Consider the following 12,321-nt stretch of genomic DNA (forward strand, 5'->3'; position numbering starts at 1 on the left):
AGAGTAAATAATTATATGTGAGAAAAAATGTTTTCAATGATGATACATTTAAAAATAAATTGAATTTTTTTAAATAACATCAATAATTTAATTAACGTTGAAGAAATAATTAAAAATGAATTATATATAAGGTAGAAAAGAATATAAATTATATATATATATATAAAGTTTTCATCTTTCAGTTTTCACCGTTACTTTTGCCAAGACACGAGGTCTTGAGAAACATATATTCCACTCAGAAATATCCCTTCGCCTTTCCCTCATTCCACTCAACTGATGATTTCAGCAAGCGAGGGAGATGAGGGTCGTGTCGTTGATGGGATAAAGCGGCTTCTTTCTCTTTTCCTCCTCCTCTCTCTCTCTCTTTATATGAGAGAGTCTCTCTCTGACCAACCACAGATATTACAGCAAAATTCGGGAAAGTAGCATCACAGAGTCTGAGGTAAGCACGGTCCTTCTGTTTCCAGTAAGCAGCGAACATAACTCTCATCGATCTCTAATACCTTCGCTTGTTCTTTCGTTCTGCAAATCTTATCTAAATTAGGCTGTAGGGTTTCCATTTCTCGCTGAAAATTGTGATCTTGACTTGGGTTGGTTCTACTTCCTTGCCTCTCGATGGTGCTCCCTTGAGATGATTTTATTATTTGATTTATGAGTGGAGGAATTTATGATGCTTGAATCTCACTTCGTAAATTTATTTAGCGGATTTTTGTTTCAATTTGTTCGAACGGCTTCAATATGATTTGATAGTCTTTATTGATAGGTTTATGTTTTTAAAAGAAAATTGGTGTATTGTAATCCTCGTCTTTATACTTGTTATACTTACTTTTGAAATGCGATCCGTTATTTTATTATAATTTGATTTTATCCTCAACTAAAAACGACAGACTCTTAGTGTTAGAATTTCTGGCCGTCTCGGGTGGAGGGGTGTAAAATGGGGATATACTACTGTTCGTGGTAAATTCATCTGAATGTTGGATGTATTCTTTTGGATTGTCTTTTTGAAGACTTCATAAGTGGTGTGTGGTGTTCTGAAACTGTTTTGCTACATTTATGATTCTAGGGTTTTGTAGGATAATTACTGGAGGTTTAGCTATGAAAAAGGTTTCAAAGACCAGCTGCAAGTCAGCATCACATAGGCTCTTTAAAGACAAGGCGAAGAATCGGGTTGATGATCTGCAATTGATGTTCATAGATCTGCAGTTTGCCAGGAAGGAGAGTCGGACGGTTGATGCTGCTGTTCTTGAGGAGCAGGTCCATCAGATGCTTCGTGAATGGAAGGCTGAGCTTAATGAACCCTCTCCGGCTTCTTCTTTACAGCAAGTAAGCTAATATGTCTTTCAGATACTGTGCGTGTTGGTAGACATACCATTCCATTCACCAGGACACGTGAACCTGAACTGCAATGCTAGTTGGCGATATTTTGATAAAAGGTGGGAAGATGTGAATATGAATTACGATTTTAACATGGCTGTAGGGTGGCAGTCTTGGATCATTTTCGACCGATATCTGCCGATTATTGCAGCTGTGTGAGGAAGAAGATGATGCCACTAGTCCATTAGCTGCTCCGAAACCTGAGCCTAATGATCAGAGTCTGCAAGCTGGGGTTAATATGATATTCCAAGAGGTAAGTGCCTTTTGCTGGACTGATAAACTTCTTTTGCCATATATTTATTTTTTGTTTATGGATTGGCATTAGTTGTTTCAACTAGGATTTTGAAGGTCACTATTTGCAATGATTTCGTTATTGTAATTGCAGATGTGTGTGTGTGTGTGTTTTTTTTTTTTTTGGCACTTGTGCATATATTAGTTTGATGTGGCGGTAAAATATTCTAAATGCCAAGTTATTTAAGATTCTCATGTTTGCTGTGACAATTGGAAATTCTAGAAGAAATAATATAATTGATAATTTACGAGAGTTGACAAAGTTGAAGTTCTGAGATATCGAAAAAGAAAAAGAAAAGAAAAGACATGATGTATATATATATATATATAGGTATATAGTTTGTTAATATGAGATGCCTATGAAGATGGAGGTGTCACCTCCGTTCAAGCATCATGAATATCAGTATACCAGCATAGGCATGCAACTGAAGTGTTTATACTGTATATGCTTGGAGGAAGATGGCCATGTTCATTGATGCATATGCATTTTTTTTTTTACAGTGAAATTTTAAATCTTGGGGGAAGGAATAATGCTGGAACATGGTCGAATGATATTGAAAATATTAGGGCTACCATCCTTACTGTAAAATGGTTATATGGATAATTATTATGTGGGTATATATTAGTAAGTCATGTGTTATTAATACTTTAGGATAAGCTTGGTTAAGTTAGGCTGAACTATTTTGGAATTGCCTGTGTACTTTGTTTAGTTAGAGTTGAGGTGGGAAATTATTATGTTAACTCCTAGTTTTTCCTTCTCTCTGAGATCTTCTTTCTCTCTTTCATCCTGAAATCTCTCTCCTTTTTTTTTTAACTGTTGTACTGGTCTTACATGAGCTTGGTGTTAGAGACCCCACATTTAAGCCACTTAGCCTCCATTGATCCCTATTATCAGAAAACTTTGGCATATCACCACAAAAAGTTGTTTGAGAACACCATCTACTGCATGATGCGTGTTTATAACAGTTTAGGAAACTTGAAGATTCTGGTAGTTTCTCATTGTAAAAAACTGCTGAAGAATGCTGTGCCCCTGCTGGAACTCCTGGAGTTGTGTGTGTCACCCTTAGATCCATCACCTTAAAGCACTGCTTTGAACAATCAAACCTATAATATGATCCAAAAGGAAGGATTGTCATTGGAAGCAGAAGCACTCTCTAATTTTTGGTTGGATGTTAAAAACATGCCATGCTCATTTGGTTTCCTTCTATTTACTTCTATCTCACTTTCTTCTTTTGTCCTAGTTTCTCTGGGAATTAAGGGAAAAAATTGCTGTAGCCTGTCAGCTGACAGCTGGAGGACGCAAGCCATTTCTATCATAGTTATTAAATAACAATATGATTCTCAAGTTAGAAGTTTATTTCAGAATTGTGAGATGTATTGGAGCATAAGATATGGTGGCAATAGCGATTGCAAATCTTATGGCAAATACCTATAGAGCAGAACCCAAGTTTTGTTTTTTTGTTATGGATGGCGAAGGACCATCCAGCAGAGGGGACTACTTCAAAGGTGATGCAGTATGGCATCAACTGCAAGGGGAGAGAGCGAAAAACACAAATTTGAAGATTAGGAAGATTGAGAAAATAAGGAGTAATTGTGGGCTTGATGCGCCAACATGGTGTTGCTTTTTATATTCTACTTCCCCCTCCCCCTTTCTTACATAAAAATGTGGGATATCAAGATACACCAAAATGAAGTGATCCAAAAACTGTATGGATAAAAATAATAATATAAAAGTTCGGATCCTGCAAACTGCTACTGGTTTGAACTGTTCACCTGCTTCATTACTGGTTTAGCTGTTCAATCTTGATATGTAATTGTGATATAAATGCTTACTTTTTGTTGATTTATCCGTATTAAATACCCATAGTGGACACTTGTTTCATATTTGGCTAAAACATTCAAGTATTCATAAAATGGGTTAGAAAAAGTTTGAAATGATTGTGGCCTGTTTCAAAATATAGTAAATTTCACTTTTCCAAATATGTTGAAATTCTCTAAATGGGCTATAAAGCACATGACAATATTGACATATATTCTTGTAATGCATTGAGCTCAGTCAAATGAATACATCAAGCATATCAACAAATTTTAGTGTAATGTTTTAATTGTAAATATATACTATGTTGCTTTTTCTGAAATTGATTCTACTATTATTTGTTAATTTTTTCATTGTAAATAAATTGATGCATATTAATCATACAGTAATTCCCTTACCCTGGTTTGCAAAAGCTTCTATATCCCCGTGCCATATAATTTTGGAGGCAATACACTTGTATCTATGCACTGTATATCCCGATTTTGCTGTCAAATTATAATCTCTGACCAGGGTTTAGAACATTGCATTTTCTATGTATTTTGATAATATCCATTTATGGAACAGGATGTTTGAGTATTTGATAGGTGTTAAAAGGTGGCCAAAATAATTTATAATTGCCCCATTTACCATATATGTCAGATGACATTATCTTGATGATTGAATAATGCCTCCTGATGTCGATATGTGGGAGGCTAATTTCTTCTTTTCTTTCATCTTTTGAGTGATGTTGTCAATCTGTTGATGTGTGCTTAGAGTGTAAGCTTGTTTTCTTTTCAGCAATAACATTTCAATAAGTCCATTTCTGTTCACGTGCATTACCGTTTAGTTCATTATTTCTACACTGATCATACATATAAATACTGATTTTATTGGTTTTACTGTAAACCAGAATCGACAGCAACATGATTTCCCATTGGTTGATGAGACCAAATTCTCCTCTGGAGTTCGCAATGTTGCAGCTAACAATATGGATGGAGGTGCTCTAGAATATCACCAGTTTGACTTGCATCAAGACTTAAATCACAGTTTGTATACTGGTCTTTATGGGTCAGCGTTTTGTGAGGAGGATGCCATTCCCCATATGTCCAACTATCTCCCCATCATCTGCCCTCCTCCTTCTGCTTTCTTGGGCCCAAAATGTGCACTTTGGGACTGTCCAAGGCCTGCTCAAGGGCTGGAGTGGTTTCAAGACTATTGCAGTAGCTTTCATGCTACTCTAGCATTGAATGAAGGGCCACCAGGAATGGCCCCGGTTCTACGACCTGGGGGCATTGGTTTGAAGGACAATTTACTCTTTGCTGCTCTTAGTGCAAAGGCACAGGGAAAAGATGTTGGCATCCCTGAATGTGAGGGAGCGGCAACTGCAAAGTCTCCATGGAATGCACCTGGTAATTTAACTATTGTTATTTCCCTCGTTTATGCTTTGTTTTGAAAAGTCACTGATATGGAGGTTGACATTCAGGCCAAATAGAAAGGGCTGACAAGATTTTTCATTTTATATAATCAATTTCTTATTCAACTGCAGAGTTGTTCAATCTTTGTGTTCTTGAGGGTGAGACTATCAGGGAGTGGCTCTTCTTCGATAAGCCTAGAAGAGCGTTTGAGAGTGGAAACAGAAAGCAGAGGTCACTGCCGGATTATAGTGGACGTGGTTGGCACGAATCTAGGAAGCAAGTGATGAATGAATTCACGGGCCTGAAGCGGTCCTATTATATGGATCCGCAACCACTGAACCATTTTGAGTGGCATCTTTATGAGTATGAGATTAGCAAGTGTGATGCATGTGCCTTGTATCGGTTGGAATTAAAGCTTGTTGATGGGAAGAAGAACTCCAAGGTGAGAGTAACTAATGATTCAGTTGCTGATTTGCAGAAGCAGATGGGGAGGCTCTCTGCTGAGTTTCCTCCTGATAACAAACAGTCTGTGAAAGGCAGAGCTAAACTCAATGCCAAGGTTGGTATAGGTGGCGTCTACCCAGGATCTAACAGAGTTATGCCAGGAAACGGAACATATGAGTATGGTTTGCCTGCACCATATGATTATCTAGTTGAGAATGCTGGTGAATATTACCTGACGTAATTCATCATGGGAAGTTGTACAACATGCTGCAGTCAGCTTGGTTTAATATTCAATAAAGGCGTCGCTTGGCCCCTCGACTCTCATTTGATCTACTTGCCTTTTCTTCTTTAGCAACTAGAAGCCAAGGTCATTGTTTTTTTGGCTTGTCAAGATATTGTGAATATCTCACTCTCTCGCTGGAGTGCCGCGTTAGAGGCTGCTGGATGGTGAATTCTAGCTCTTGAAGATGATCACATCACAGCAAAAATTGATGTATGCGATTATTATGATTAGCAAATTGGTGAATGCGAGATAGAATTGAACCAGCATTCACCAAAATGACAAATATGGTATTAAGGCAGAGTCACCATGATACGGAAATTAGCCTTTTATCAAAATTATGCTAATGTAAGTCACTTATGCTGCCCTTTTGAAGCTATTAGCTTCATGACAAACTTTCAAGGGGATGGATGGTACATATTATTGGCAATGTAATAAACGTTTCAGTCCTTTTTTGAGTAATTTTTATGACTCAAGAAGGGAATCTAACTTTCAAAGTTAGAATTAATGCAGTCTAGCTGATGATCATCTCTATTGTCAAGTTTCCTGTTTTATTGTTCGTTGCTTGTAAAATTAACCTGAGCATCTGTTTTTTTTTTTGGGTATAACTATCTTGAGGGCATGATTGTATAATTGTAGTTGATTTAATTTGAAATTCTACAATAATTCCAGAGAGAAGGGACAGTCACGATTGGCATGCATGACAGTTTCCTCTTGAGTGCCGCACCTCTCACATATATTGGTTACGGTTAGATATATGTCTTCTCTTCCTCTCAGCATTCATAGGTAACCTCTCGGACATGAAGAGCCGGAGGAAGGTTTGGCACATCACCAACCTTCCCAGTTGTTAGTCCAGAAACTTGGTGGTAGTGCCATCACCAATATCCCATTTAATTCTGAACTTGGTTTCTTTTCACTATTCTTCCACTGCAAATCTGAATTATTTAAATTAAATTTTGATGATATGGATTAATTTATATTTTTAAAAATTATCAAATTTAAATCATCAAATTCAATTTAACGGTTCATATTTGTAGTGTTTCATCCACTTCAATGGAAGAAAGCTAATTCCTTTAACTCCTGTCTGATTGTCTTCCCAAACTAGAGACATGCTCCTCCATAAGTGTGATCCTCGGTCTAGATCCTCTCATTTTCTCCTTTCTCTTTTTCTTCTCCTCATCCTATCTCCACTCTTAAATAAAATATTAGAATAAATGGTTCAAATTTAACTGTTTTATAAAATAATTATCATAATATCATATAAAAAAATAAATAAATTTAAATTATTAAAATTTGATCTGCACAATTCACAAATTGTATGCCATTACTAAAATTTTTTATAAATTAATATTTTTTTATTTTATCGTAGTTATAAAATGTGTAGGTCAAATTTTAACAGTTTAAAATTGTCTATCTATTTTTTAATATAATGATAATGACAATTATTTTGTTAGACAATTAAATCTGAAACCATTCATTCCTATTCTGATGCTGGAGACAAGAATTGGAGAAGGAAAAAAGAGAAAAGGGGACGAGCGTGTGATCCTTTTTGCAGAAGTTCGGTCTCATTTACATTTAGCAGTAAGAACACGTGCCCATAATTTATGAGGATCGGCAATCATGTCATAGCAGGAACACATTCTGTGTTCTTTAGGAGTGAATAATTTAAACCGTCGAGATTTTAATATATATTTTTTTATTTTTTTAATTTAAAAAAATTATAAAATTTTGAATAAATCTATTAATTATCAACATCGTTCATATTTAATTAGATTAGTTTAAATTTAATATTATTTTTTTTATAATTTTTATAAATTGATCATACAGATTTACTCTGTATTGTTCAGATTCAAAATTTTTAATTTATTATACTCTCAAATTTAGAATAATCCAAAGTAAATTTGTATGGTCAATTTATAAGAATTATAAAAAAAGTAATATTAAATTTGGACTGACTTAATTAAATATGAATAGTACATATTAATAATTAATAAATTTATTAATTTTTCTAAATTTTTATTTTTTAAAATAAAAAAAAGTGTTTAAATCCTGACAGGCCAAAATTAACTTGAATGATTTAAATTATTTTAGGGTGCTCATTAGAAAGTACTTGTCATAGGAGAGCTTCATTAAGAGAGCATTGTTCCCATCTCTCTCTCTCTCCCTCCCTCTCTCTCCCTCCCTCCCTCCCTCTCCCTCCTTTGAATATGAAAAGTTACATAAGTCTTCTTCTTTTTTTGGCCAACAAAAGTTACATAAGTCCAAGGGCGTAATCCAGTTACAACACCATACATTATTTTTTCATTATCCACCACCTCTTTAAAAAAAGTAAAAGTTAATCAAAAATATAAAAACTCTTTGCTATTGAGCACAATAATTAACTTCTCTCTATATATAAAATTGGATAAAGATGTATTTTTATCTTTGAAGTATTTTTTTATGTACATCTAGCACCCTAACGTTTTTATTTAAGCAATTTTGCCCTTAACATTAACAAAACGGAGTATTTTTATCCTTTCCATCAAATTTTTTAATGGTCAATGTTTAAGTTTAACGTTGAAAATTTGACAAAAAAGACAAAAATGTTCTGTTTTAATAACGTTAAGAAAAAAATTATTTTAACAAAAATGTTAGGGTGTTAGGTGCTCTTCAGAAAATATTTTAAAGATAAAAATGTATCTTTTCCCATATAAAATTTAAAGACTCCACTCCACCCTAAAATGAGACAGACAAATTCTTGCATGTTTGATCACATGTCTGAATGGTGTTCCATCTTATTGGGCACACAAAGTATGTCCCAATTAACTAAACTTGCACGGTGCTGTTAAAACAAGAACCCCATATGTAAAACTTTTTTTGTTTTAAATTATAAGATATTTTTTGACAAAATTTTATATACTAATAAATTTTATTAAATTCATTTAACAACTTTACTTTTTTAAAATAAAAATATAAATTTTCAAAAACACCTTCATTTACTTTATTTTGGGGGGGGAAGGGGAGGAGAGAGGGAAGGAAATTAAATAGAAGGAGAAATGGTAATATTAGAATATGATTATTTTATGAAACCTTAATCTTTTTATTAGACGTCAAATTTTTTTTAAAAATATCTTATAATTTGTAATAGAGGTAGTATTATTTATCTATCTTAATGTCATTTTTTTAGATTTTTAGCTGCAAAATTAAATATTAAAATCTTTGTAATCAAATAATTCTAGCATTTTACTTTTAATAGATAATATAGTTAATTCATTCAATTTATTTTGTGACATGATTGATTTAAAATAAGATTTATATAATTTTAATTTCAAAAAAATTATTTTAATAATAGCATTTGTTACTGGTATTATTAATAATATTTTATAAGCAATATATGTATTTGGAAAAGAATGATTAATTGTTATTGGAAGTAGGAGCGATAAATGCACTTAAGATATGATTAACATTAATGCTTGATAAAGAAATAATGATAACTAGTTATATAAAATATAAGCCAGTAACATATTCTTAATAAAAAAAAGTAACATATGCTTAATAAAAATATATAATTGATATTAATATGTAATGAGAAAAAATAGTAAGTATAAGTGTATTGTTTTTGAGACCTAACACCGCCTTTGTTGTCTACTTACACACAGGGCCTTGCAGAGGGATGACGTAAGCTTAGCTGTTTCGGATCTTCAATTTAAGTAATTTCCTATTGTCTTTGCATTTTTTTAAAAAAATTAATAATTTGACATTAATAATTTTGGTTTTATTGCAACTCAATTTCTAAATTTTAATTTAATATAATTCAATTTTTATGATTTTATTTGATCTAAAATTTAATTTTTTTATTTTGATTTGAAGTTAAAATTCAGTTTTTAAACTTTAATTTAGTGCAATTTAATTCATATAATTTTAGTTTTTTAAGACATTAGTCCCTCAAATTTAAGAAATAACATCAATCTTTATAGTTTTATTTTATCGAATGTAAGATCCATCATTTTCATTGAAATTATAGGACGGAATTATGTCAAATCAATGGTTAGTAATTGAGTTCTAATTCAATCAAAACTATATAAATAAAATAATTGGGCAAGCTAGTTCCTGACAAAGTAAATTAAGATTCAAATACCTATTATGAGGGATGTCCACATTTATTACCCAACTGTGTCTCAAATATAATTGCATTCAATAAAATGATATCTTGAGCAATGCAAAAGTAGTTGGCAAAGAATTAGGTATTTAATCATATATATTTATTATATTTTTATCCAATTAAATCAAAACAAATAAATTTTAATGGGCTAATAATATTAATAATAATAATTTGTAATGGAATAAATAATATATAAAAATATTTATGTCTTGATTTAATTAGAAGTAAGAATCTTAAATATATAATGCCAAATATATAAGTTTTCTTTTTTCTTTTTAAGCTAAAGTATACTTTTAGTCCTCTACTTTTATATAAGGTTTTAATTTAGTCTTTTAATTATATAAAATATCTTTTTAGTTTTTTAATCTGAACATTATTAATTTCAAATGATTATTTTTATGTCAATCATTGTTATTTTAAAAAAATTAAAATTAATATTTTAACATTTGAGAATATGTTGTCAATATTTGAAAGTTTAATATAAAAATTTATTGGGATAAAACTAACAGTATTAGGATTAAATTATTAAAAAGATATTTTATAAAATTAAGTGATTTAAATAAAATATTATATAAAGTTAAGGGACTAAATCTATATTTTAGCCTTTCTTTTTAAATGTAAATCAGCATATCATAACCTTTGTATATATTTAAACATGGAATACCTTGCATTATCATTTCAAGTCTTTCATTTGCAAATGCAAATATTTTTCCGAAAATACTTTCATTTATTAATTAACTGGTGACTTTTGAGTATTAATCAAATTAATGAATATTCTATTTTAAATGGAATATAAAAGATAAAATTTAATAAATACCTTCGACAAGATAGAAAATACAAAGAAAATAGAAAGAAAATGTATAAAACAGTTTAGGATGAAAACGAAAAAAATATAAAGAAAATTTTGCCTAGAGAAAGTTTTTTTCCAGCCTACTCCATAACCAAGAAAAACCGACTCTTGCCCACGCTCTGGATCTATTGACAGACTCCAATCGAGAACGTATATGTCAAAAAAAAAAAAAAAAAACAAAAAGACTCCTATCGAGATGATGAGGAAGATTAAAAGGAAAAATATCAATTAAGAATTATTAAAAAAATTTATATCAGTCAAAGATTACTTGTTGTCAAAATAAGAATAGATACTTGTTAAGTCAAATTAATCTTTTATCAATAAATATCTATTCATATTTTAACAATAACTCATTTTAAATTAATAACAATTCATTTGAGTGTTTTTTTTATTTGAATTTTGATAATAATTAGCTCTTAATTTATATAAATTTTATTTAGCAGTCCTTCATTGCTATTTTCCTAAATTAAAATCACTTGTATCAATATCTTTTTTGTTTACAAACTATATCCATTTCAACACTAGGCTAGACTTACCAATTAATTGTTGTATGCAAGATATTGAAAATCAAACCAATCATTAAACCTACTTGTCAAGATAGTGGATTAGGGTTAGTAGTTTAATTGAGGGTCAACCGAAGTCAAACTATTCTTAATTGAAATAATGTAGTTTAATTTACATACATAAAAATATTAATATTTGAATATGAAAAAAATGAACATTTCAATAAAAATAATTAGTTCTACTCAAATAACCCAACAAAAAATTCAATAAAGAGAAAAAAAAATCTTATACATGTGAACACAATCCCAACAAAAATTTAGCAAACTTAGTAAAATCCCAATAAAAATTAAAAATTAAATATTTTTTTTAATAAATGGACTGGGTTGAGTGGGTCACTATTGGATTACAACCGGGTTAAATAAGTCACTCCTGACTCAACCATTTTAGTTCTAATTCATAATATCTTGGATTAGATCATAAACCGGATTAACCAACTAACCAATTCATTAGGTTATAGGTTAAACCGGTCAAATTGATTTTCATTCATTGGTTATATGCTGACATCGAATGTTGTTTAATAACGGTTGATTGATGTTAGGGTACTTCAATAATGTTTAAAGGTGGAAAAACATAATTAAAGGACATTTTGGTTATTTCCCTCCAAAATATAATTTCAAATTTAATCCCTTATCCTTGCAGTATAATTTCAAAATTTCTTGAACTGATTGGAAATAAGCTTCCTCATGTGGTCCTATGATAAGACACTCCCATTCTTACCTTGATGAGCACACATGCAAATCCAGGTCTGAGCTTGTGGGGACTACTTCATCAAAATAGTAACTCTCTATGATTAAGAAATATAATTAAAATTAGTTGGCTTAAAAAATATGTTGCAAATGCAAATTCCTTTCCCAAGACACTTTCATTTATCAACTCATGACTCTTAATAGTTGATCATATTACTAAATATTTCTTTTTAACGAGGACATGAAGAAAAAGTTTTCATAAATAACCCCGACAAAATATTTTTTTTAACAAATAGGATCAAAAAAACCTTCAAAAAAAAAATCTCCTATGAAAATGACAAGAGGGAGTATATTCTATCCGTATCACTTCAAAAAATTTAAAACTAAAAACATCAAATTTAAACCATCCAAATTAGATTTTCTTATCTTGAATTGTTGATGAGCACACACGCGAATCCAGGTTTGACCTTATGGGGATGAC

The 12,321-nt window shown here is 31.2% G+C and overlaps 1 protein-coding gene across 2 annotated transcripts; it reads left to right on the top strand.

Moving 5' to 3' along the window:
• Positions 1-288: 288 nt before the first annotated feature.
• Positions 289-6,127, top strand: LOC129286704 (transcription factor VOZ1-like). Of its 2 annotated transcripts, none has more exons than XM_054922703.1 (5): positions 289-442; positions 1,064-1,323; positions 1,478-1,627; positions 4,371-4,869; positions 5,007-6,127. In XM_054922703.1, the coding sequence occupies exons 2-5, from the start codon at positions 1,096-1,098 to the stop codon at positions 5,558-5,560; spliced, it is 1,431 nt and encodes a 476-aa protein (XP_054778678.1). In that variant the 5' UTR covers positions 289-442; positions 1,064-1,095; the 3' UTR covers positions 5,561-6,127. The 2 variants fall into 2 exon arrangements, with proteins under 2 accessions (XP_054778678.1, XP_054778679.1); XM_054922704.1 differs by having other exon boundaries at positions 1,074-1,323.
• The last annotated feature ends 6,194 nt before the right edge of the window (positions 6,128-12,321 follow it).

Source organism: Prosopis cineraria, unplaced genomic scaffold (assembly GCF_029017545.1).
Source record: "Prosopis cineraria cultivar Desert tree isolate PC_DT_omini unplaced genomic scaffold, ASM2901754v1 PC11, whole genome shotgun sequence".
Lineage (NCBI taxonomy): Eukaryota > Viridiplantae > Streptophyta > Magnoliopsida > Fabales > Fabaceae > Prosopis > Prosopis cineraria.